This window comes from Neoarthrinium moseri, assembly GCF_022829205.1.
Source record: "Neoarthrinium moseri strain CBS 164.80 chromosome Unknown scaffold24_Wmoseri_CBS_16480, whole genome shotgun sequence".
Lineage (NCBI taxonomy): Eukaryota > Fungi > Ascomycota > Sordariomycetes > Amphisphaeriales > Apiosporaceae > Neoarthrinium > Neoarthrinium moseri.
The window spans coordinates 318,774-344,634 of NW_026055138.1; the positions used below are offsets into that span (position 1 = coordinate 318,774).

Here is a 25,861-nt window from a genome sequence, read left to right on the forward strand (position 1 = left end):
TCATATCAGTTGCTTTTCTTTTCCGCGCTTCCGGCAGACGCGTGCTAAGCTTGGACGCGGCAACAAGGCCTTGCAATTGTGAGTTGAATCTGTCAGCATGTTGGGACCGGCCCTGTTTGATCCTGCCGCAATCAGCGGTGAGCTTTGGGGTTGAGTGCTGTCGGGAGACCCTCGGCGTGGTAGTAAAGGCGTATCCATTGTCCAGCATGCCTTGATATTCACTTATCAGTCATTGTGCAGTCATCATTCAATGTTGTATGGCTAGGAAGGAGGCTGGAATCCAGGGCGTCGGGAAGTGATAAGCTTCGTTTTCCATTCGCTTCATTTGTGAGAGATTAGTAAATATGTATTCATCTATCCTAAGGTGACGAGTCTGTATGTAATTAATCGTCGTAAGAAGCTTGCAATATGTCGAGTTGAGGAGATGGCTGTGTCGTCATATAGAAAGCTGAGCCTCATTTGACTTTAAACTTTCTATGTTAGAACCCTGATATAGCAACTTACCATGAATCATTCATATGGACCTGAAACCCATACCCGAGCCTCATCGTAGGCAAACGTTTCTGCACAGATCTACATATATATCACAATTTGTTGTTCTCTAGATGCTTTGGTTTCACACCCCTATACCGTGCTTGCTGTTTTATTCTCCTTAGCTGGAGATTAGGTTGTTAGCCCTTCTATAATACAGGATGACCCTCTTGATGATAAGCACTCGAGGTGATGTCCTGGAGCGGATAATAGTGATATCGACTAGTACTCTCAACGGCCTCTCAGCTCACGGCTATAGTCCATATGTGAAATATCAATTCCAGGATCCGTGTTATACTTTAAATACAAGGTAAACCAGCTTACTGTCTTCATTTCCCAGACACAAGATAATCGTCCGACGGGCCTCAGCGCTACCCCGAAACCAAAACTCCCTGTCGGTCTCTATTCGAATTTCTTGCATCGAGATCAACAGCCCACTTTTGTTCTGCAGTTGGCCTCCCGCCGGATGCACTTCCGTAGACGGATGTTAAACATACAGTCCCGCAAGTCTCCAGACGGCGCAGTCCTTCCCAGTCTCCCTGTGCTCGGACGCAGGCTGTGTAGTTAGCCTGACCCCCAATGTAGTAGCCAAACTCCAGAAAGCTGCCATTGTTTCACTAGTTTGACCGGAGTGGAACTTGAACGATAAAAATCGCACTGAAGTAATGCTAACTCACGGGTACTCCTGCGTGAAGTGCCGAGATACGAATAACGGTTGGACCAGTACGATAAATGCCGCCGCTTCCGACCGTAATTGACGACCCTAGAATTGTAAGTTTACTTCACGGGCCGCGAAAGCGTTGTGAAGGGATAGCTAGCAGGACCAGAATTCAAGTGGAGTAAGTCGACAACACTAGCATTGCCAGAGCGACCAATATCAACTAGAGTATCCATCGAGGAGCTAGAAATTCTGGTTGGCTGATAGATAATAAAAACCGTGTTGGCAGGGTCTATTTGGTATCAAAGCCAGCTAAGCTTCAATTACGTTTGTGCAATTTGGACTGCGCTTGCACCTTTACTATTTAAATTTCATATCTTGTAACACTTTGACGATGCAGCCTAATAATCGTAGAATCCCTTGCCACTCTTCTTTCCCAGCCAGCCAGCGTCAACCATCTTGGCAAGCATCACGCTCGGCCGGTACTTGGAGTCGCCCGTCTCGGTGTGCAGCACCTTCATGATGGCTAGACAGGTGTCCAACCCAATGAAATCAGCGAGCTGAAGTGGGCCCATAGGCACGTTCGTACCGTTCTTCATAATAGAATCGATAGAGTCCCTGTCGCCAACTCCAGTCTCCAGGCAAATAATGGCCTCATTGATATACGGCATCAGGATGCGGTTAGCAAGAAAGCCAGGAGAATCGGCGGAAACGGAGGTGATCTTGCCCATAGCCTTGCAGAAAGCCACTGCGGTGTCGAGCGTCTCGGCGCTGGTCTGGAGACCACTGATGATCTCGACACCCTTCTGCACTGGCACGGGGTTCATGAAGTGAGTCGACACAACACGGGAACTCGCCGAGGTGTCCTTAGGGTCTTTGGTGGTGGCGGCGGCGATTTTGGTGATGGATATCGACGACGTGTTTGTAGCCAGGATGGTGTGCTGGGGACAGATCGCGGCCAACTTGGCAAAGATGTCGAACTTCAGCTTGGGGATCTCCGGGACGGCTTCGATCACAAAGTCGACTTTAGACAGGTCCTCCATAGCGGTGCTTGGGGACAACAGAGAGCGCGCCTTGTCGGCCTGCTCCTGCGTGAGTCGTTGCTTTGATACATCCTTGGCCAACAGCTTGTCTGGACGAAGCAGTTAGTCAAGGCACGCTGCCGGGGTTGGCAAGGGATACCGACCCGCAAAGCCCATTCCCTTGTCTAGAGCAGCCTGAGAGGTATCGACGAGAGTGACGGGGACACCAGCCCTTTGCGCAGCCACGAGGGCTATCCCGAGGCCCTGTCACTGCGTGAGTCGAACGAATGCCAAATGCGCCCCCTTGATCACATGTCTGCGACTTACCATCTGGCCTGCGCCAATGACACCCAGGCTCTTCACCTCGGCGGCATTCCTGCGGGCCGTAGAGCTGAAGTATCTCGCCTTCGTCGCGAGCTGGAAGGCCCCCCTTCTGCCGATGAGACTTGCCATGTTCCTTGGTGTTCCAGTGTGGCCTATAGGACTTGGAGACGAGCTTCGGCAGCCGAGAGGTGATGTAGTGGTAACAAGCTCGGCCCTGCGGCTAACTTCGGCTCCGTCTAATCGTCGGCCCACGGGCTGGAGAATGGGCCGGGGTGGCTGGCGGGCTGGCGAGCGGGCGGGCGGGCAGCAGGTGGGTCCAACCACTTTAACTTAGGTACTCAGGTACTGTAGCCACTACCTCCAGCGGCCTGCGGTACTGTGGTACCACTGTAAGTTAGCGCGAACGCGTCGCGTTTCTGGTCCCGCGCAGCTAAAGCCTCGACGCGTCGCCCATCCCAGGCTTCGAGATAGCAGAGAGATAGCATCCAACACAAACACACAACGGTCAGCTTCACATGTACGCCCATTGATCCCGCAAACGGCCTCAAGACCCGAACCGTCGGGCCACCAGACCCCCAAGATCGCGAATATGGAGGTCGCCGATGGCACCACCGACGTCGTGCACCCGGAAGTTCGGGCCCACATCAACAGTCTGGTGTCGGCTGTGAGTACACGCTTCTTCCTGTGATATTGCTCTCGGCCGGGACACTAACGACGGCGAACCAGCTCGGTGGCAACAGCGCCGAGGATGACGGGCGCTATGTCATGGGAGACTCTGCCCTCGAGGTTCTCCGCGATATCAAGAAATGGATCCGCTTTTACGACGAGAAGACGAACCGAATGGACGTTGCGCGCTGTCTGGCCGAGGCGAACCTGGTCGACGGCGACCTGCTCCAGATCCTCGCCGCGTGGCCAATCGCTGCGACCGAGAACAAGTTCAAGTCGAGAGCCGCCTTGGCCTGTCTCGAGTTGCTGGTGCCCTTGACCTGGCCCATGGATCGCAACCTGGAGGAGATGACGGTGAACCATCACCGTCACATGCCCGTCTTGCAACTGGCTCAGGTCAACTACAAGCGCTCCGTCATAAACTTCGATGCTGCACAGATACTGCACACCGCCGTACGCCTCACTTTGCCGTCCATGGTTCTGTCGAGGAGCGACCGAACCGCCCGAGACGATGGCATCATCAAGCTTGTGCTGCTCTTCCTGCGCAACATCGCCATGATTGCGCCCCCTCCCAACGTCACGTACGACGGCGACGAATCGCAAATATCCCGGTCGGCACTGATAGACGCCTTCTCATACCAGGATATCCTGCTTACTCTCTTGACGATAGCCTCGAACATAGGCGAGGACTTCAATCAAGAGGGGGTCATACTGATGGAGATCATTTTCCATCTGGTGAAACGGGTCGACGTCACCAAGCTCTTCATGGACGACAAGCAATTGAGCAAAGCGAAGGCGAATGAGTTGACATCTCTGATGAATAAGGAGGCGGCGATGCATCGGCCACACAATCGAAAGGCACCAACGAGACATAACAGATGGGGCACCATGATCTGGGTCCAACGAGATGATGGGAAGGTGTCCACGGTCTCCGGCCAAGATGCACTCCTAGACGCTGCCACAAGACAAGAGAAGATGGACAGCAGCAAGACCTTCCGGCCACCCCGCAGACCGCGGAAGGAAGAGATGGAGCCCAAAGACCTCGGACCGCCTGTTACGCTGAACACGAGGGCTCGAGGACAGCTGCGAGACTTTGTCGAGGAGTTCCTGGACTCTGGCTTCAACCCCTTGTTTTTTAACGTGCGGAAGAAGCTAGACGAACAGAAAGACTACGTCATGCAGTACCACTACCGACAGTTCTACTATCTGGTGTCATGGTTCTTGGAAGCCGAGCGGGTGCGACAGAAGGTGGCCAAGGGCAAGGGCAAAAAAGCCACCCAAGAAGAAGGCGAGGAGGATGTTGGCAGCTTCAATCTGGTGGCCACTGTTTTGAACCAAGAAATGTTTATCACGCTGAACCGGAGCATGGCCGAGGCTTTGGACACCAAGAACTGGCAAGAGCTAGGTGCGGCCATGAGATGTTTCACACAGATCTTGTTGACAGTTCAAGAGATGTCCGAGACGGGCAAAGAGGAGGACGAAGAGATTGCGGAGAACATTTTAAGCCGAATCTTCTACGAGGAGGATACACATGATCGTGTGGCCAACATCGCCAAGAACTTCAAGGACCAAGGCTTCGAATACCTTGATGCCTGCACCGAGCTTGTGCATACCTACCTGCGCATATTGGAATCGTACTCGAAACAGAATGTAGATATGCAAGTGCGATCTCGAAAACGCGCACGAAGAAAGAAGAAGACTGCCAAGGCTGCAGGCGCCGAAGACGACGTGACGGCAGATGTCGTGGACGAGTCGGAGAACGACGAAGGAAATGCAGAACAGACCAGCAAAGAGCGGAAATTCGACTTCACCCGTTTCGCCAACCGATTTACTCCGCAAGGCGTGGTTGACACATTCGTCAAGTTCTCCAAATACTACCAAGATCTGAGTGATGCGCAACTCAAACGGGCTCACCGATATTTCTATCGCGTGGCCTTCAAGCAAAATATGGGTGTTATGCTGTACAGAGTTGACATCATCCATCTGTTCTACAGCATGATCAAGGGCCAAGAACCACTAGACAGAAGTTGCAGCTCCTATAAAGAGTGGGAAGAGCTGGTAAAGCAAATCCTCAAGAAATGCATACGCAAAATCGAGGAGCGACCAGCCCTGATGATCGAGATGCTATTTTCGAAGATCAATGCCACAGCGTACTATTTGGAGTACGGATACGAGAAGCAGACGGTATCGGCATCAACACCACGACCGGCAGCAGAATTGGAGTTCCGTCATCTTCTTGAGCATGATCAGCAGGTCGCCACTGCTGTAGGGGTCTTGCTAGACAAGGAGATGTCGCATCATATTAAATGGGTCAGAGATCAATTGACATCGGCAGAGAGCGAGAGGAGGGCGTGGGAGGCGGCAGAGAAGGCGATGGAGTCTGTGGAATCGAACGTAGACGTAAGCATGGAGCAGCCTATTGAAGGTTCACCTGTCAAGGAGGCGCCTGTTTTCTGTAAGTTTCCTACGGATCCTGCGATGAGTCCCTACTAATAGTTCCAGCTATTCGTCCCGACGATGATGCTCGTCGGACTGCGATGTTCAAGAACGCTCATTTGCGCTTATTGATGAAGCTAGTCGGCATGGAGTGTCTGGCCCCTACTCTGGACGAGACACCAGAGTCTGCATGGATCATCCCATCATCATTCACCGCAGATCAGCTCAAGGAGTCATTAGACATGGTTAGCAAAGCCGAGTTTGACCCACCGACCTTTGATGATGGCCAGTTAGCCGAAGATCAGCTTCGCAGAAAGACCGCGCCTCGCAAGAAGGCAGTTTTCGATGATGACGATGACGGGCTGAGTGACGATGAAGAGGCAACGCTTTTCCCAGCCGGCGGGCCAACAGCTCGCAAGTCAACGGCAGAGGACACCGATAAGCCAAAGAAGATCCGCCGCCGCCGAAAGGATGATGCTGAACCGCCCACGGAAGAACAGCTCGAGGAGAAGGCGCGCAAGCGGCGTCAGAAGGAGCTGGAGAAGGCACGTCGCTTTAAGTCTGACGTATACGTGCACGCCAGCGATGATGAGACGGACGAGGAGCGCGATCGCGAGTTCTTCGCCAACGAGGCACGACTGAGGCAGAAGCAGAAGATTGTTTCCATTACGCACCAGCGGCCGCCCTCCCCCAAGCTACTTACGAAGCGCAAAGCGGCTGCACTGCTGGGCAGTGATGACGAAGGCGAAGAAGAAAGCGAAAGGGACAGCGACGACGAATTGATGCCGACGCAAGAGTCTGCTTCCAGCAGGAACGCGGATAAGACACTGGATGATGCGGATGACGACGACGATTTGAATACAGATCATACGCCTTTGTCATCGAGTCCACACGCAGCTTCAACCACAAGCAGTAACGGCGCCAAGAGGAGGCGCCTTGGGGAGGCGAGTAACGCGGTTAAGATGGCCACCGTAGATGCGGAAATGGAAGACGCGGCGGAAGACGAGGAGGAGGAGGACATCCCAGCGGCCAAACCGGCGGCCCGCCGGCGGCCCAGAGCCAAAGCTGGGTTTATCATCGATAGCAGTGACGAAGAGTAATGAACAGGACGGTTTAGTTACGCATGGTCGAGCAACGGCGTTTCTAGGAATACAGGATTTGCTTGTCATTATCATGAACTTTTCACGTAGGTGATAAGTAATACTTTTCCGAATGAACAAAAAGTTATAATGCACAGCACCTCAGCATTATTACATTTACGATCTCATCTTACCATTGCAACTTAAGACTTTCAGTGCCCTGCCGATGTAAGTAAAACTAAAATTGTTTGCATTGGCTAGGGAGCAGTTGTTATACGGGAAATGTCTCTCAGCCGGTTATCTTAGTCCCTATAGTCTGCAAGTAATACTTGAGTCAAAATGGTCTCACGTCGCCTTTCATCTCACAAATTGTGTCTTGACGTTATGAGCCATATAGGACATGATAAGAAATCGATTTCATACTGTTATTTATGGCCCCATAGCATGTTTAGCTCGGTCTCAAACGCCCGCGCGACAACAAAGTTGGTTCCAACCCTTCTTAAGAGTGTCCGAACCTGATTGCGCTGCCAGTCATCGACACATCTTGCACCAGCCACCCTGAGAGGAAATAGGTACAGTAGATGTGAGATATTTGTCCGCTCCATTGCGAGGCTCACCGAGCTCAAAATCGTATGCACGTGACATTGGACATCCTCCTTAGAAAGGGTTGGGACAAGGATATCCCAGTTGCGCCAAAGCGTTATGCTATAGTCATATACTCCTGAAAGGTATATGCTGATCGCAGCGAAAAAAGCATTCGCAAGCAAGCCTGTGTGATCTACTATACGAGAGGACCCAACACAGGCTCCCAAATTCATGGCTGTGTCGAGTATTTCTGAGTTCATAACTCTCCACATCTCGAGAGTATGTCGCAGGCGGTGGCCTTCTAGGGCCAGATCATTGGCCAACTCGCTTACCTTGACGGCACCGAGCTGGTCCAGATTGTCTAGGAGGTTTCCGCTTCTGTTCAATGGTCAGCTACTGGTTATTTACCCTTAAAACACAGTGCTCCCATTCAACATACTGTACGCAAAGCTTTGAGCACATGGAAATCGCGTCCAAGAGACCATCCAGCGGACTCCATTCCCAACTGCCGTTACCAGTCCACGACTCACTCGATAAAGCCACCCAACCAGGAGTTGTCAAAAACGTGCTTTCATTAAAGACAACAGCCCGGCATACTTCGAACATTCTTGCTTGGAGGAAAAAGCCTCTACCCAGTCCTGACCGAAACAAGACTGGGCCGGCAGCCTCCATAGCTCTTGATGTTCCATGAACCATGTGCTTCACCCACCCGCTTCCAGTTGAGTCGTGCATTAGCTGTAAGATGTGGTTAGATAGTGGTATTTAACGGCTCAGGCAAGAAATTGTAGCGCGGCCAAGTTGGTGTGAAGGTGACTAACCTCGAACAGTCCCAGCAAGAGCGTGGTCCAAAGCACCTGGATCCGTGAAGGAACCCCGGGGAGGTTTATAGCATCTCGAAGTGCCGCCATCGAGCCAGAATACGACATTAGGGCATAACGACTGTCAGACCGATGATATGACACATCGATAGGGCTCGTGGCAGAGGACTTGGAAGACTCCAGGGCGCCAACGGCCAGAACGGCCTGGACCAAGGGACTTTCGGGTTCAGTGCCCAAAAGTTTTCTGATGTCAGTGTCATATGATGGATACCATGTGTTGAAGGTATTTTTTCGAACGAAAAGGTCAAAGTAATGGAGGTAGCGATAAGTGGGTTCGGAAGAAGGACATTGCAACAGACGGGGTGTGCGGCCGCCCGGCACCTCCGTAGTGGAAACTGCGTTATTGGTATATTGTTTGGGCGTTCTATGTTTCCCGCGATCAAGCGTAATAACATTTATGGCTTCCGCGTTGGGAAACTTGCAGGCCAGACCTCGGCGATAGCAGTGGCTGCAAGGGGGTTTTCCAGAACACTCCAATTGTTAGTTCAAGCATGTCTTCGGGGCTAAAACGAAGTACCTTCAAATGGCTGCTGGCACACTGCAGGCATCGCGAGCGCCTCGCTCTAGGGTCGAAAGGTCCGATGGTCATCACGGAAACAACGTGGGCTGAAAGTGTGTAATAATTTTCCACAGTATTCTTTCAATATTCTTCTGAATGTTCAACAGACCCACGAGAACCGGTCACTTGGCTGAAGACTCAGCTGAGAGGGCTGTAGCTGAGCGCTATGCCAGAAGCAGCAAAAATCGGGCGAGGATGGCCCACTTGCAATTTGAGGCGGTGCTAGAGCGGTTTACCGCCAAGGCCAGGGAGAGCCGTGTTCGCCAGACTATTACCGCAATAGGAAAGGATCTTGCGCGTTACTAGTTGACTGTCATTATACCATGTATGGATCTGGTGACATACTCCATAATCAGGCATGCACATTAAGGTGGGAAAATGTTATATAAAGTCTTCGATGCGAGAAGAGTTTAAAGGAAGCTTATTAGCAGAATCAACTGTTCACTTCTGTTGAACTCCATTCCCGACCACCATTCTTATATATCAGCGCAATACTACACTGTTACCAATCCCTCCTTCTCCTTCAGCCAACGCAGCCATCAACGCCGTCCCGCGCAGCGCCACGATGTTTTGCCTGACGTACCTTCTTTTTGTGGCATCAGCTTACGCTGTTCTCCTGCCAAACGCTACTGGGCCATACTCGGTTGGAGTATCAGTCCACACGCTCACCGATGCGACACGCATGGACCCCTACGCACCCGACGATAAGCCTCATGAGCGTAAAGTCTTGATCTCTGCGTTTGTTCCGCTCAACAGTACGACAACGCCATGTGTTTCTCGCTCCACTCTCTATATGACCCCCTTGGTCGCTAGAGATTACGATACTCTGGCTGCTTCTGCTGGGCTGTCTAACGAGACATTCACGTCCTTGAGGATGCAGCTGTGTGATATCCCACGGGGTAAATCTTGCTTCAATGGTCATGGTCAACGCCCAGATATCAGCAAGCCTTCACGTCCTCTTCTTCTGTTCTCTCCCGGATTTGGACAATCACGGCTCCTTTATGGCGCCATGGCGAGGTCGTTGGCAAGTGAAGGATATGTTGTCATAACGGTTGATCACCCATACGATGCCTCGGTGGTCGAGTTTCCGGACGGTAGCTTCACAAGAGCCGCCAATATCTCAACTGACGACATAGCAGCTCTTGAGATGGTCATACAGGTATGAAACGAATTCCCCTCGCAATCCCTCTAGATATTGGAGATGAATGGTTCTAACGACATCAAGGTCCGGGCGTCAGACATCTCCTTTGTCATCGACCAGCTCCAGAACGTTACAGCTCTGCGACAGTCCATTGACCACAGCGCTGTCCGTATCGACTTCGATAGAATTATCATGTACGGCCATTCGCTGGGTGGAGCAGCGGCTGCAGCCACAATGCTGTCAGACAAACGCATTCGAGGCGGTGTAAATCTGGATGGGAGGTTCTTCAGCCCCGTCAAGGAACTTGGGCTAGAAAGACCGTTTCTTGATATTGGGCGCCCGAACCACCGATCAGACGATCCTACTTGGGACGAGTTTCAACAAAGCATGCGGGCTCAAAGCATCGAGCTTGCCATTGCCGGAACCACTCACAGTTCCTTCACGGATTACCCGCTGATTGTCAGCGCTTTGGGTCTTACAGAAACGGCTAAGAAAAGCTTGGAGGATTTCTTGGGAACAGGGCAATGGGACAGAGTTGGCGACATCATCAAAAGACTCGTTGTGGCATTCGATGATCTTGTGTTTGAGCATAAAACCCCAAAGATCTTGCAGGGTGCAGATACCAAGTTTCCTGAAGTTGAGCTTGTACGCAGCAAACCTTCATAGGCGGTATGCTTAATGGATAGACAGTTGTCATCGTTCTTAGCAATTCTGTAATTAAGAACTATGTGCTATATTTACAGGACTTGGTTGATATATTTGATCCAGGGGGGATGGCAGATGTGGCTGTGCCAGTTGTCAAATGGATGAACATGTCAGCCACTGCTTAGTTAAGGAGATAAACTAGCACCATGGTGGACACACTCCGAGGAGAGTCACGGAAAGCTGCGTTCTCTATGTTTGATACATCACTCATGCTCTTCGGAAAGGAATAAGATATTCAGATCTCCGTCGAGAAGAAACATGGACGGGCGGCATAGGGCGGCTGCTGAGCGTTTTGATCTGGAGGTGGCGAGACATTCCATGATGTGGTTTTCCATGTTACGACTCGGGGGCATTGATACGCCACGGTGTGGCCAGTGAGTGGTGGCTGCAAAGACTGAGGTTAGTACCCTACGGCGCAGAAGATCAAGGCTTATTAAGACATCGGAATTAATACTATACTTCACACATCTTGCACAGAGTTGCTGATACGCGTGGAAATCTACAAGGCATGAAACCTTGCGATTGTGTCACTTCGTAATTCGGGAATGGCTAATCGGAAAGTTTCGTTTTTATAAGATTCTTGGGAGATTGGCAGAGAAGGAACCCGTAGTGGTCTACTTAAGGCAGGTGACGAAGATGTTGGATATCTCCAGTTCATCAAGGTGTTCCCAAACGCCTGTCAAAAGCTCGGCAATGCCACAATGCACTTGATGTTGAACTACAAATCTCTCTCACTATTGATGTATAACTTGCTACCCCATTCTAAGCTGTACGTCTCATATGTAGTTCTAAAGGTTGTTAGTATTTGGCAAAGTTCTGGTTTGCCCTGTCGAGGTAGTCCTTGTCGCTCATCCTGTTACTGCCGCCTGAAGAGCCACCGTGCGAGGAACTACCATGCGAAGAGCTACCGTGTGAGGAGCTACTCTTTCCCTTGTGGGAGCTGCCGCCGTCCTTTGAGGAGTGCTTCTTTGACGAATCCTTGGAGGAGGACGACTTCTGTTTCTTCTGCAGCTTTTCGGGCATTGTAGAAGTTGGCTGTTGGTTTTGTGGTGGTAATGTTGTAAGTAGAGAATTCTCAATGTCGGTGCTCTGCGATAATGCTTTGCTTCAGTGCTTGATGTTGTTGTTTGTGTTTATGAGAAAGGAAAGGTACAGTCTTCTAGAGCCTACGGATATATAGATATTCAGCATGAGTTATTGTATCTAGTGTTGCGTTAAAATCAACTATATGCACATGTTAAATTAACTCCATTTTCGCGTTATATTCAATTCACTGATGCATACCACCTAGTTCTAGACCAAAAGAATATCACTTCAAGTCTTCTTTGTTGTCGCATGAGGCTCACCCGTTTCCTCTGTCATTTCGAATCTTCGCTCGTAGACCTAAGGGCACCGTAGCTACTTGAGTTAGTTAGCTTAGCATCCTTTCTGGTCATTCAAATATCCACAACACATATCTTATCGAGATTTTGAGTGTCTGGATCACAATACTAGGCTCGGCCTGTAGCACTGATGGAATATCTCGGGAGACCTTTTGGACCTCTCCGTTGCATTCACCTTGTGGCACCAGAAAATCTTAATGTAAGATTTTCACCCCATCCGGTCGCGTGTGACAATGTCGAGGGTACGAACTCCAAGCTCTGCGTCCTAAAGATCATGCCGGCGGTCATGTTTGCGCCGAAAGGCTGTGTGTACCTGTAAAGGTTGGTTTTCAGAAGCTATTGAAACTCTCCCCAATGAGGTGCTGTCCGTCGACGGACTGACATATTTTGGGCTTGACGTTTTTGCCGCTCATCGTTGGAGGGAATGTTCTTTCTCGGCGTGCTTCCGATTCAATCTATGTAGGATCCACTTACCATTCTAAATGCCTGCTCTTCGGCAAACTTCAACGTTGTGCGACAACTATTCACCGCCCACGTAACAAAACTTTGGCAGCAACGTATCGCGCGTACGCGGAATTTTTTTCCAAGTGGAAGATACTTCAGTAAACAGTGAAAGAGTTTATCTTGAGATTTGTTCTAAAGTATTACTTTATTATTAATGCATAATTAGGTTGTATATATAGCCATATATCTCATACAACTGGCCCCAAATTATCCCATCGTGCAAATCCAAGGCGCAATGCAATCTACCTAGGCCAGCTGTCCTCTAAACGCACCAGGAACCGCCAGGCTAGAGTGGATATCGGTAAAGAAACCCTTGGGATCCTTCTCGATTTGGCTGACGTGGAAACCAGTGCCGGTGTCCGCACCATTGGTAATTACTCCGGTGGTGAAGGGTCCACTGACACATCCAACACTGACCCTCTTACCCTCTGGCTTGTGTTCGTCGACGGCGACGGGGTTCGGGAAGGCGATGCGTGGCGACCCATTCTGTCCTTTGGCAGCCTGGTGGATGTGTGTTGCCGTCGTTGCTGGCGACTGATAGTTTCCTCTGAATCCGTAAATCTCGATGCGGTAGCAGATGGTGTTCGAGTCAGCAATTATGCCGTAATTGAAGAAGCCTTTGCTGCCCTTCAAACCACCAGTGAATGTGGTCGCGGCGCCTGTGCCATTGACAACCTGGTCTGGAGTGGCAATGACGCTGTACGTCGAGGTGAAGATCTTCACAGCGCTGTCCCATTGGCCGTAGCCCTTGTTTCCATAGTCAACCTTGCTCCAGTCGATTTTGCTGTAGTCGACCTGGCTGTAATCAACCTTGGTCCAATCGACCTTGCTGTAATCGACGTGGCTGTAGTCGACCTTGGTAAAGTCCACTTTGCTGTAGTCTACGTTGCTATAATCCACGGATCCCCAACCACCTGGTGGGGTGTAGTCGATAGCTGTAGGAGCGGCAGCAACAGTAGCAGCCAGTGCGCCAATGGCGAAAGAGATGGTAGTAGACTTCATGCTGATAATAATTCAGAGAAGATAGCTGAAGGTATTTGTTGTGGTATTGCTAGGAATTGCGCGATTGGTGTTCTTCGTTATTGTAACGTGATGGAAGATGAAACTTATTGGCGTGCTTGAGCGCGGATGGTTGTTGTCCTTTATATCCGCACGTCAGGAACTTAATGGATATATGAGAGAGGCTGGATATTTACTGCCATATCTTGGCCTATGTCTGCCACTCACCACTTGCTGCTACTACGAGTTCAAGGGCAAGCAAGCTAAGTCTCTAAGCGTGGTAAGATCTACGCTGGCCTACTAGAGTCATCGATATTTGACGGGAGATAACTTCTCCGACTTAGCAGAGTGCGGCCGTGAGGTCCCGGTATTTGACTATCGATAGCCAAGGGGCTGCCAAGGGGGGCTTCTCGAAGAGCCAAGATCCTAACATGGCAGTGAGGCTCTGTATACACTTCGTTAGGCTTCCGTTACTCAGTACAGCCAATGAGGATTCACGCCCTTGTATGGTCAGGTGGGCATGGGAGATTGAGTCGACTTCGTGCGCTGCGTAAGTAGTCTTGCCCAGAGACGACTTTGGATGGCCAAGGCGCAACTGCTTGCTTGGCTAGACACCTATACCGAGCTACCGGCTTTGAATACGGGCTTTCGGTCGAGTGCCGAGACAGCGGGTACTGAGTGATCCGGCCTAGTTAGCGGCGCTGACGGCGCCAAGCGGGTAGGGAATATGTCCCAACTGCATCTGGTGGACGGTAGTGGGGCGCCCGGCATCGTGAGCTTCCGGGTGTCTACCTGCAAGTCCAACTGCAAGACGCTAAAACCAGCCTAATCCTCCTCCAGATGCTGGCGATCTTCTGCTTTCTTCTATGTAGCTTCAGGTGTCAGAAGGCGTAGTAGCTCGCATATGTCTTGGCAGAGCTAAAATCTAAGCTGAAGACATCTTCATAGCTAACCTACGTCGTTGATGTGCGCAAACGCGGTTTACCGGGATGCACCTTCATTTGAAATGTTGCAAGTTTGGATTATCATGTCGGAATTGTTCGACCGGAAAAAATCCTTTATAACCCATCGTACTATATTCAACTGGGTTTCGTACCCAGGATAGTTACGAAATGTATTTATATACGGTACGGCGTTAGGCCTGGCGTTATATGGGTACACAACTCCCAGAAAGTGGCCCAATGTCCTCTACTGTTAGTCTTGATTCTAAGACACGGCCTTTTCTATGTCATAATGAGGCTCAACTTGAGGACTACAATGGTGAGTGTTGTTATTGACTTCGGAATGTTGTCTTTTGCCGATGGCACTGTCAAACGCAATAACCCCTCGAACCCAGTTCGCAGAAACTGCCCAGAAAGAAGTCATCAAAGCGCACCTACGGTTTAGCTGACAGTCACTCGCGCCACACATCCTCGCTATTGAGGTAATCGACTTGGTGGTGCCCAGGATACTGATATCAGTGCGGTCTGTCCCGGGGCATCCTTTCGCTTCTCCTGAAGCTTCTGCTACTGGAGTCTGCTCCGCTGATTGTCCCAGCGACTTCGACCAATACCTAGCCCCTCTTCTTGTTTGTCACCGGAAGGGCGAGACCTACGGTACCCACGGCGACAGCGACAGGTCCGAGAATGCTCAACGCCTATATTCAGGGAGCCAACACAAGTTATTGGGGTTCTGCTCGTGGTCCCAATACGAACGCTAGATCCGCCGAATATAGCTATGGCTCATGTCACAGAAGCGTGGTGTACGGAGATTGTGTACGGGCGGCACAACGGCGCTGTCGACCAATACCACATTACAACACCCGAGGCGTCGTGGGACAAATACTCCAAATGCTCCTGGGAACGACTGTAGGTCTTCAGCACGGGTGTGACGACTGAGAAGATGAATGAGAAGCCAATCTATTCAAGGATACTCAGGATTGTACGCAATGAACTCTGGTACACTCGTACAAGGGATCAAGCTTATTTAATGATACACTCTTATCTACTAAAAGTAGACGATTTCTTCACCGCCTTACAACAGAAAGTTGAATGCATATATTCGAGATAGATTTGCGTGTAAGTAGTCTTGATTGTGCGGGAAACTGTACTGCCGAATTAATTAGGTTATTTGTTCAACCGTTGGATATGTTACACAGTACATCTTTGAAACCAACTGTCATTCCAACCGCTTACTCGTTAGTATTTTTGAATCACCCATGGGTCAAAGAAAATGGCCGTGGTAAATTAGTCATAATATTCATGAACATTGCACTGCAAGAATCATTGCTAATAACTATTTGACAAGAGAAGGGCCAATCCTTGGGCCCGAGCAATAACTTGCTCAATGCAGTACCCTTTTCCTCATTTATCGTTACGAAAGCCTACACATCGCACCGCTTATTGCTTCTTGGTGCGCTGTCCGTAGGCCTTGGTAGCGTAGTCACCGTCGATAATGATCAAATCCTCTGGCCTGTAGTCGTGCTTGCCAGACAGATAGCTCTGGAGGATGGACTTGGTACCCTCAGCATAGCGCTTCTGGGCGTCGAGAGATGTACCCGACATGTGGGGGACCATGGCGTTGCCGCCGCCGAAGGGGTTCTGGGCATAGCGAAGGGGGTGGTCCTTGGGGGCGGGCTGGGGGAACCAGACATCACCACCGTAGCCGCGGAGGTGGCCAGACTTCAAGGCCTCGGCAACATCCTCCTTGACGACAATGGCACCACGGGCGGTGTTGACAAGCCACGAGCCCTTCTTCATCTTGGAGATCAGCTCCTTGTTGAACAGACCGCGGGTCTTCTCGTGTAGCGGGCAGTTAATAGTAACAACATCACACTGGGCCAGCATCTCCTCGAGGTCGTCAACACGGCGGCAGCCGATCTCCTTCTCGACCTCGGGCTTGAGAGGCTGGTAGTCGTAGTAGAGGAGCTCCTTGCAGTCGAAGGGCTTGAGACGGCGCAGGACACGCTCACCGATGCGGCCAACGGCAACGGTACCGACAACCTTGCCCTCCAGGTCGTACTCGTTCTTGGCAGCGGCAGCGACATTCCAGTCGCCGGCGGCAATCTGCTCGTGTGCGGGGACAAAGTTGCGGACAAGGACCAGGATGGTCATGACGACGTGCTCAGCAACCGACACGACGTTGGAGCCGGTCACCTCGGCCACTGTGATACCTCCATTCGTCTTGTTGGCCGTGTCAAGGTCGACATGGTCGGAACCAATACCGGCTGTGATGGCAAGCTTCAGCTTCTTCGCCTTGGCCAGACGCTCTGCTGTAAGGTAGCCAGGGTGAAAGCTATGCAATTGTTAGATGATACATTCTCTCTTTGGTCCCGGTTTGCACCGCGGTTGACCGAGTCTAAAGCGATGCACGTACGGTGTGGTAATAATGATCTCGGCATCCACCAACTCCTTGTCGAAAGTGGAGTTCTCGCCCTCCTTGTCCGAAGTCGTCACCAGAGTGTGGCCTTGGTCTTCGAGCCACTTGCGGATGCCAAGCTCGTTCTCAGTGGTTCCCAGCAGTTCGGGGACCTGGAAGCAGAGAAATTACCCCACATTAGCCATTCTGTACATCATTGGTGCGAGGTGGTTCTAGGGATGCAGGGAATCGACATCGAGGAGCATATCCATCCGTCCCGGCCCCGCACGTCTCCAACAGAGCTCCGAGCTACGCCATTGGACCAGCAACACCAATTGTGCTCAGGCGGGCTCTGGGCGCTGCTTGAGAAACATGCAGGACCGTGACAGAGGCGGCTTCTCTCTTGCCCAAAATGCCAGGACAACGCCTCGCGAAGAGGCGATAAGGAAGAAAATGTCTCAGCGTGTACGTACCTGCTTGGCGTGCTCGCCGCCGTCGTATAGAACTAGCAGAACCTTGACCTTTTCACGTTTACCTGTCAGCATGCGAATCGAGGCGGGAGCTCCGAATGGTGAGCGACTAGGGAGAGAGAGGGGCAGGGGTGAGCATCTCGACGACGTCAGAGCTGGCCGCGAAGCCGCGGCTGCTCTTGTCGACGTCAACGAGCGGGTGCTCAAAGAAGATGTTGTAGAAAGTGCCCTTGCTGATAAGGGACGAGTGCAGCGTTGGATAGAACGAGCGAGCAGTACCATTGTGAAACGTCTTTCAAAGCTTTTGCTAGAAACGTATAACTAGTGTTGTGTAGTGTATATGAAAACGATCGAACCGACGTCTTTAAGGGGTGGTTATAAGTAGCTGTAGCTGGGCTAGCTGAGGGAGGGATAAGAGTAATGACTATGATGATGACACCTGGATGATGAAGCCGGGCGGGACGAGGCTTAAGTAGGAAATGACCAAACCCAAGGGTCTACAACCATCGGTATTTATGGTTCCACCTCCTGCACCCAAGGAGAAGCAGGATCGTGGACGACCGGCTGGCTGGAAGGTACCCACTGGGAGCATGCACCTTGGAGGCCACGATCAATGAATGCATGGCCTAATCTAGAGCTTGCCGTAGAACAGAAGACGCGTTGCCGAGGAGTCTCCATGCACCTCAATACTGATACATACCAACCGCCCCCTGTCCTTCGTGACATGCGGTGGCTCCATCAATGATCTAAGCTGGAGAGCCCTTACGCGATTGGAACGCGACCACATCCCCGCACTTCATATACTATGTACAGGTGGCGCAGACACTCGCGCTGCATTGCAGGTGCTCAAGATTCAGGAAGAAGCCAGGGCTGCAGCATCGTTCATTCAAGGGACTACAGGCCAGACCCCGCTTGACGGTGCGGTGCTTGGCAGTGAATTCTGTTTGCTCCTTGGGTTCCGGAGTGCATGCTCATCTGATAGAAGCGGCTTCGGTTTCCACTCGGAGTTGGCTCGGTATTGTCCAGCCGCCCCGCACTACCGATTCATTGTATGTAGTATAGTCGCGATCGACCCGGAGCTAAGTACAAACTATGTCGTTGTCTTTCAACATAACATCATTATATGGAGTATGGAGAATGGATACGCTCAGGCGTTACTGTCTAGAGGTGGATGAGGCTCGGAATTTGATTGTTCTCAGCGATCATTCCAGGAAGACTCCGTAGAGCCCGCAATGACGGGCGAGAGAAGCTTTGTAGGCATTGCATCACTGCAACGTTCTGGGGCCCAGAATTGCGGGGAAGTTAACGACCTACAGGCGGCCGTTGGTCTAGCCCCGCCCAGCCCGCCTTTCAGCTTCCCGGGCTGCCAAGCCATCAAGGTTGACACTATTAGCGTTCGCCCTTGGGTACATATAGTAGTTTAAGGAGTTTGGGTCCGAGTCTCACAGTTTGTCTATACCGCAAGTCTATATTGAAGACGAGGCCCTTTTTTGGTCTTAGGTCCGCAAGGTAGATTTTCTCCCTAGGAGCGGATAACTAGCAAGGAGACAGACGACTGAGGATCAACTCCTCACTTCGTGTGACGTTGACGATGCGAATCTGGGCTCATTCTCCAGTGAGATCTTACGAGGACTCAGTGGTGGGGTTCGTCCGCCTGTGGTAACTCGTAGTTTGGGGATAATTCGGCATTCCGCTGGGTGGACCCCTGGAAGTTGCCCAATGCCGGGCAACCGGGAATGCGAGTAGGCCGACTGATCATCTTTCTTACCATTCCAGCACGCGGTCGGGAGACCTCTTTCGGGAACCTAGTGCCTGTCCTGAGCGGTGCGACTTGATGGTTACAGGCAAAGGCACTCAACAAGCCAGATGACTATGCCGAGTCTACCCCGAGGGCAGCTGGTCACAAACTTGTAGCTGAAAGGTAAAGCTACCCGAAATGCGTCGGCATGCGGAAGACGCGCTTTGAAGGTGATCATGTTTGAATACTTGAATAACTGTCCTTGCATGCCGAAACGTTGTCAGTCGATTGCTGCCGTTGCATAGGTGAGTACAATGTAAACGGACACATAAGACGATGCGACGGTAGGGACAGCAGCGACTAATGTGAATTCATCTAACCGCCTCTGTCCCTGCGATCAGACTTCAGTGCATTAATACATGAGACGCGCCTATCCAAATATGTCTAGAATTCCTCAACAGCTTTCGGCTGGCCTTACCAGCATTCACTACAAGCGTATATATGCCCTACCGGTCATTTCAGAGGTGAGAACTTGAAAGCGAGCGAATGTTGGCAATACTCGCCAAGAAATACCGAAACATTCTGCAACGTTTTCGGGAGCTGCCAGGGTGCACACTCACAGGGGATGGGACGAGATGAAATACCCCGACAACATAATCCGGGGTTGGCTTTGGCCTGCCTTCAAATACAGATTCAAACTGTTTGCGGCTGGAGCAAAGCTGGCTGAAGTGAGTGACGACTCAAGTTTCTGGTTCGCCAGATGCAGCAGAACTCGATCGAACTGAAAGTCTTGGCTGGCGACGAATGAACCGAGCTCAACTATATGCGCCTTGGGGAGAACAACCCGCTCAGTAACGCTTGACGTGTTGCCTTCGACACTGGAGCTATATCACCGAATACTTCTTTCGCGCGAGTTACGTGGCTACTAGTAGTGGTGTTTTACCGACGGAAAAACATCAAATGTTGCTTGCATTTGCCGACCAGGTGGCCGTGGGTGGGGGAGACTTGGTCCCCGGATACCGATGCGTTGCGACAGGGCCTCGAAGGACATCCCAAGACTTACACGGGAATACAAAGGCTAATTTAAGCATTCGCCATATTCCAGCTTAGCAAGGCTTGATCGACAATTGTCACCAATTGGAAGAGTGATGGCTCAATTGATTCGTTCGGCTTGGCCTATGCTTGACGCTCGGCATGTAGCACCCCGTTTCACCTCACCGCGTGGGTTTCGGTTTGGTGGATCGCCGCGCGGATATCTACAAGGCTCAACGAAGAGAACAAAATGGTCATTGGCCCCGGTATTCTGAAGAATCTCAGAGGATTGGGGGAGATTTTCTAACATTCTGTCGTGTGTTGAAATTGCTGTCGCTCTGCTGGTCTCTGCGCTGCTGTCATCCTTCTTACCGTAATGTTGTTTAATATCGTTGCTGTCCTGGCGGCGGCGTCAGTGTCGCTGGCGGCAACTCCTCAAGGCTTCAAGCCCGCCTCTGAAACGCCGTTGTTGGTGTCTTTCAGCGGTATAGACGCAAGCGGCGGCAAAATTGTCGCGAAGGAGGGTAAGCAGGCTGTGTGATTTATCTCGTGAACGGAAACTGACCAGACGATAGCGTCTCAAGCGCAGCCACAACTAGCGACAAGCTCGCGACTGACGGGGACTTCGTTCGCGGTCCTGATGATTGATCTCGATATTCCAACGAACAGCCCGCCGGCTACGAACACCCTGCTTCACTGGATGCAGACAGGCCTGACACAGAGCAGTTCGGCAACCCTCCTGAACACAACAGCTGGAAGAAGCAACGCCTTCGCATTGCAGATGCCCGGTGCTGTTGCCGCAGCTGCGTCTTATTTCGGTCCGAGCCCCCCGGCACGTGTTCCTCTGTCGCACCGATACACCGAACTCTTGATAGACACCTCGGCAGCTTCGCAAGAGAGCATGAGCGTTCTCATGCAGGCGGCGCAAAGCCGTCAAGGCTTCAACGCTGAGCAAGTGTTGACCAAGGCTGGCTTGGCTAACAAGATTGTGGCGGGCAACTTCTTCAATGTAACGAACCCGGGACCTGTTCAAAACGTTGCCACTGGGAACTCCACGGGTGGAAGTGGGAGTGCTCGGGGTACCGGCACCACGAACGGGCCAAATCAGACGACGGCACCGATTCGAGGGTCGGCTGTCCTACAAAAGACGAACTCGTTGCTCTTGGGAGCTACTGTTGCTGGCGCTGCTCTCTTGATTCTGTAATCGGTTGTAAATGATAAAATCAGCTGTGACACCTCCTTTCAGCTATTCTGACATCAGTGTTTTCTGTCTATGAATTGACTAGAAAAGCCGGTCGCAAAATCAGCTGGAGGGTACGACGAAGGTCTGGGTTGATAGTACGCCGACAACCTCAACGAACCACGCGGTGGTATCATGAAGTCATTTACGCACAATTAATCTTCTGCAAGTATTCGTTCGGAATCCGGCCCTCAAAGCCGTAGTTATTTAATGCTCCCTTATCCCTTGTGTTGTAGCGGATATATCGTGACGTTAGCAGACATGGTGCCCACAAGTGCATGGTACATCATTCGTGGTCAGACTGGCGCAGAACACAGCCAAACGAGGCGGCGTATGCCGGGTGCAGAGCCTGGAGTGAGTTGCTTGAGTTCATGTTGTTGATTTAAAAGTCTAAAAGTTGCGACGGCAGAGTAAAATTGTTTTGCATGTTCGTGTTTTGTCGTAGAAGTCGCCAGATCCGTCTATGTAGGAACTCATAATGATTAACAAGCAGTGCACATGCCACAAAAGCTCGTCTCGCCCTGCCTCCTTCGGTTCGCCCTGCCTTGTGGATCAGGGACCAAGGAGGGTCCGCCCAATCAGCTTCCGTGCCGCTCAGCATATTGAGGATTTATCAATTGACCCGCGCGGGTGCTGATTCAGTCAACTCATCTACCGACTGTATTATCGCAATTTGGCTCGAAAATGTAATAACCCCTAAAAATGTCTCCGATACCATACGCACAGCACGCTCTCCTTACGCGAACATTATGCCGTCTCGGGCATTGCTAGATTGCGCAGCTGAGGCTTGGTAAGTCGATTCGTGCAACACTGAGAAATCATCTCAGCGGGTATCGTGATGCCCCCAGCGGTAAGAAAGACACTGATGCTGCCGCCTAACATATATATGCCCATGATCGAAGTCGATTCCCTCTAATGTTTCTGTTTATTCTGAGCACCACTGCCTCTCTTCACCCTATAGTATTCAAAGCACTTCACTCAACCCAGACTCGCAACCTTGACTAGTTCCTACCTCATCCATACCTTATCCCCAAAGCCCTTAGGAAGACATCACATCCGCAAACATGACGAAAACAGTCGTCGTTCTCGGCGCCGGTATGGCCGGCCTTCCCATCTCCCATTATCTCCTATCACACACCACTACCAGCGTCCCTGATCTGCGGGTTATCTTGGTTAACCCGAGTGACGAGTTCTACTGGAATTTGGCCTCGGTGCGCGCGGTGGTCCCAGGCCAGCTCTCCGAGGATAAGTATCTGTGGTCCATACCGAAGCTCTTCGCCAAGTACCCATCAGATAAGTTTGAGTTTCTCGCTGGCAAGGCTGAGACCCTGTCTCCCGACTCCAACTCGGTCGTGGTGGCTCTCAACGACGGGTCCAAGCGCTCCATTGACTACCACACCGTCATCATCGCCACGGGGTCAGATTCGAAGGATGGGATGCCCTGGAAGACCGTTGGCACAAGTCAACAGACCCGTGCTGCGCTCGCCAAACTGCAACAGGGAATCAAGGACGCCAAATCCATTGTCGTGGGTGGCGCTGGCACGACCGGTGTTGAGTTTGCCGGAGAGTTGGGCACCGTGTACGCCAAAGCGGGCACCAAGGCCGTGACTATCATCTCGGCGGATACTCTACCGCTCGAGTCGCGCGTCATGGAGTCCACCAGGTCAACGGCTAAGAGCGAGCTAGAGAGGCTGAATGTCAACTTCATCGCCGGAGCCAAGATCACGAACGTTACGGAAGCCGGCGGGCAGCAGGTGCTCGAGCTGACCAAGAAGGATGGCAGCAAGACGGCACTCAAGACGGACCTATTCGTCCCAACCTTTGGAATGGTTCTTAATACCCAGTTTGCGCCGCGCGACATGCTCGATGCCCAGGGACAGCTGCAGCAGGACAAGTACCTCCGCGCCCCAAAGTACAAGAACGTCTTTGTGCTAGGCGATGCCGGCAATCTGGAGGCAAAGCAGGCCGCCATGCTCGAGAACCAGATCCGCCACCTAGCGAAGCAGTTCGACTCATACTTCAAGTCCGGGCAGGTCGAGGAGTACAAGTTCGATCCTAGCAAGGTAATGCTTGGTATCTCGATCGGGTCCGGGCGAGGCACTGGACAGGTAGGCACATGGAAACCCTTCAGTTTGATCATGTGGTTCATGAAGTCGCGGCATCTTGGCACAGACAAGGCCATGGATATCGCCGCTGGGTTAAGGACTTTTGGAGGGAAATGGTGATGACCTGGCTGAGTGTACCTTCCCAGGCCGGGATTTCAGAAGCAGTCTGCTTCTTTTCATGTTTGCTCCTCTGATACCAATCTCCTTTGTCCAGAATCTTGTGCTTTGAATTAGATCATCCAGAATAAAATAGTCTTTTGCCCCAGCCTGTCCTGTGAAATCCAACCGTTGAGTAGTGATTGATGACCACACGCTTGTAGTACAATGACCTCTGAACCGAAACGAGCCTGACGGATAAGTCATGAATTAAAAGCCGCATGGCAGCTGCATTTCAAGCCCAAGGTATCTCCAAGTCATGGTTTCCTCTTGTCATTGCCGATCGTGTTGTTAGAAAGGAACGTTTAGGCCAGGCTTCTGGTCGTTCCTTGATGTAAAAAAGTGGCGACTTTGCCTTTGTTGGACACTGGTGTTGGGCCCAGTTTCCTCACGGTGATTTTTTGTCTGAAGAAGTCTGGTCGAAAACATGAGCTGTTGACACAAACCATGATAAAGCCGCTATGACATGCTATAAACCGAATTTCCTCAGCTTTGCCAACTCGGCGTCGCCAGCGCCTGGCATGTCTACAATGTCGCGATCCCGAATCAGATTCTGATACGGCCTTGGCGGAGACCGCTCCCACACGTCTCGGTAGACTTTATGACTAACAACAGCGAACTCCGGATCCACAGTCACCTTGTTCTCTGCTGAATATAAGAGCGGCAAGGGACAACCAGAAGCTGGAGTCTCATGATTTGATGCTTCCTCTCGCAATCCGGACAGCGGCCTGGGGACCAGGAAGTTCAGCAAGCTTTGCTGCTGGTCGTCGGTCAGTTGGTATATCAGGTATGTGCGCCTTGGGCGTGACGACTGGAAGAAAACGTTAGGCTCGTTGCTACCAGCCCCGTCACTCCAGTCCTTGGTACGGTCGAACAACACAACCCCTCCAAGTATTCGATCTTCCGCCCAGTATCCAACCATATCAGCCACTCCATCTGGGTACTGCTCATTCGCAGCAAAGGCTGGGTGCGTAAATAGAGTTGGCCACGGCTCAATCGTGAGGCTTATGCCATCTGTCGGCACACGTTTCCACGATGTGGCGTTTTCAATACTGAGGCTACTACCTGGAGCATGATTCTGATCGTGAAGGCGTACATTTTTCTTGAATAAGTAAACGGCGATTTGGTGCAAGGTCACTGCAACCAGTTCCAGAAGCCGTGGTTCGAATGCGGGAGAACCAGGTGGTGAGGCTTGATAGGACTGCAGTAGCTGCAAGATGGCATGTTAGTTGTTTAAGAATTCCTTCTTGGTGTCTGATATCGGCTAGGGTTTAATAGGGAGGCACCTACCCTGTTGTCAAACGACAGCGATGACAAGTCCACATCATCCCTCATGGAACTGGCCATTTCGAGTGAGCCAGGGCAGAGATTCACATGAGAGCTGATGGGATGCTCTCGATACAGTCTGTGCTGATATCGATCCCAAGCGACATCGCAAAGTGGCAGTCCATCAATGACCTGGGCATATGTTTCAAGCGCGAGATCAGTGTTGAGGACCCTGTGGATTGCGTCGTTGAGCGCGTCAAGATGCTCAGGGTCCAGAACATCTGTTGGTATCGACGTTGGAATTTTCATCCTGAGGTTAGCAAGATGTTACTCAAAATAAGTGGGCTTCAATGGTTCTTGTGAATGGAGTAAGAAGAAAGGGTTAGGAAGGAAGGCTGTGATGCATGGAAGTTCGGAGCTTGGGGTCGCCCAGCACGCTACCAACAAGAAGGGTGGGACCAGCCACAGCCTACCCCAGGATGCTCGCTCATCAGCCACTCGCTGGCAGCTACGCAATATACTTCAACCAATTTGAAATGCGAAGTCGATCAGAGTGTCATAAGTATTGCGGAATTTCCTAAACACAGCCTCTTTTTCAGGGACTCTTCTTGACATGTGCACCACAGAGCCCTGCGATACAGTGGAGAGTACTAATGATATTGGGCCTTGCTAATGGTGCTGTATCAAATCTGCTGTATGTGCTGTATCACCTGACCCCACCCCCTAAAAATTAGTGGGAGTCCCTTATAAACTACCAAAACTCAGCTGCCATCAGCTGCGCCCAAACCACCGGCCCGGCGAATAGACCGATTTTTTAATACCATTTTATTAAGTGTAATTCACTTAAATTGTTATAAAGGAGGCCGTTTTTTCACCCATTTATAATATTATAAATCCTTTTAAAATTTTACTTTACAATCCTCCCGAAAGAGGTCTTTACGAGATTAATAAATCGTAACGATTATTATAATTAATCGTAATAATAAATAATTAAAAAACGGTATCGAAATTAAAGACTTTATAAACTTAACGACGATGGAAAACGACGA

General features: G+C 51.1%; 10 protein-coding genes across 10 annotated transcripts; 4 read left to right on the forward strand and 6 right to left on the reverse strand.

The window, feature by feature from the left end:
• Positions 1–1,590: 1,590 nt before the first annotated feature.
• JN550_006747 (uncharacterized protein) lies at positions 1,591–2,664 on the reverse strand (the record flags this gene model as incomplete). Its single annotated transcript, XM_049318520.1, has 3 exons — positions 1,591–2,321; positions 2,376–2,475; positions 2,539–2,664. 3 exons carry the CDS (start codon positions 2,662–2,664, stop codon positions 1,591–1,593), a joined length of 957 nt encoding a protein of 318 aa, XP_049171316.1.
• A 460-nt stretch (positions 2,665–3,124) lies between these two features.
• Positions 3,125–6,737, forward strand: JN550_006748 (uncharacterized protein; the record flags this gene model as incomplete). The annotated part of the gene is made up of 3 exons (XM_049318521.1): positions 3,125–3,199; positions 3,262–5,656; positions 5,704–6,737. The coding sequence occupies 3 exons, from the start codon at positions 3,125–3,127 to the stop codon at positions 6,735–6,737; spliced, it is 3,504 nt and encodes a 1,167-aa protein (XP_049171317.1).
• A 404-nt stretch (positions 6,738–7,141) lies between these two features.
• Positions 7,142–8,727, reverse strand: JN550_006749 (uncharacterized protein; the record flags this gene model as incomplete). The annotated part of the gene is made up of 4 exons (XM_049318522.1): positions 7,142–7,679; positions 7,741–8,036; positions 8,120–8,514; positions 8,697–8,727. 4 exons carry the CDS (start codon positions 8,725–8,727, stop codon positions 7,142–7,144), a joined length of 1,260 nt encoding a protein of 419 aa, XP_049171318.1.
• Positions 8,728–9,303: 576 nt separating this feature from the next.
• On the forward strand, positions 9,304–10,545 carry JN550_006750 (uncharacterized protein; the record flags this gene model as incomplete). The annotated part of the gene is made up of 2 exons (XM_049318523.1): positions 9,304–9,897; positions 9,964–10,545. 2 exons carry the CDS (start codon positions 9,304–9,306, stop codon positions 10,543–10,545), a joined length of 1,176 nt encoding a protein of 391 aa, XP_049171319.1.
• An 837-nt stretch (positions 10,546–11,382) lies between these two features.
• Positions 11,383–12,254, reverse strand: JN550_006751 (uncharacterized protein; the record flags this gene model as incomplete). The annotated part of the gene is made up of 3 exons (XM_049318524.1): positions 11,383–11,689; positions 11,968–11,982; positions 12,142–12,254. 3 exons carry the CDS (start codon positions 12,252–12,254, stop codon positions 11,383–11,385), a joined length of 435 nt encoding a protein of 144 aa, XP_049171320.1.
• A 462-nt stretch (positions 12,255–12,716) lies between these two features.
• JN550_006752 (uncharacterized protein) lies at positions 12,717–13,472 on the reverse strand (the record flags this gene model as incomplete). Its single annotated transcript, XM_049318525.1, has 1 exon — positions 12,717–13,472. One exon carries the CDS (start codon positions 13,470–13,472, stop codon positions 12,717–12,719), a length of 756 nt encoding a protein of 251 aa, XP_049171321.1.
• A 2,375-nt stretch (positions 13,473–15,847) lies between these two features.
• Positions 15,848–17,557, reverse strand: JN550_006753 (uncharacterized protein; the record flags this gene model as incomplete). Its single annotated transcript, XM_049318526.1, has 3 exons — positions 15,848–16,742; positions 16,824–16,978; positions 17,279–17,557. The coding sequence occupies 3 exons, from the start codon at positions 17,555–17,557 to the stop codon at positions 15,848–15,850; spliced, it is 1,329 nt and encodes a 442-aa protein (XP_049171322.1).
• A 2,864-nt stretch (positions 17,558–20,421) lies between these two features.
• Positions 20,422–21,249, forward strand: JN550_006754 (uncharacterized protein; the record flags this gene model as incomplete). Its single annotated transcript, XM_049318527.1, has 2 exons — positions 20,422–20,569; positions 20,621–21,249. The coding sequence occupies 2 exons, from the start codon at positions 20,422–20,424 to the stop codon at positions 21,247–21,249; spliced, it is 777 nt and encodes a 258-aa protein (XP_049171323.1).
• A 1,100-nt stretch (positions 21,250–22,349) lies between these two features.
• Positions 22,350–23,510, forward strand: JN550_006755 (uncharacterized protein; the record flags this gene model as incomplete). Its single annotated transcript, XM_049318529.1, has 1 exon — positions 22,350–23,510. The coding sequence occupies one exon, from the start codon at positions 22,350–22,352 to the stop codon at positions 23,508–23,510; it is 1,161 nt and encodes a 386-aa protein (XP_049171324.1).
• A 505-nt stretch (positions 23,511–24,015) lies between these two features.
• On the reverse strand, positions 24,016–25,121 carry JN550_006756 (uncharacterized protein; the record flags this gene model as incomplete). Its single annotated transcript, XM_049318530.1, has 2 exons — positions 24,016–24,756; positions 24,837–25,121. The coding sequence occupies 2 exons, from the start codon at positions 25,119–25,121 to the stop codon at positions 24,016–24,018; spliced, it is 1,026 nt and encodes a 341-aa protein (XP_049171325.1).
• Positions 25,122–25,861: the final 740 nt, after the last annotated feature.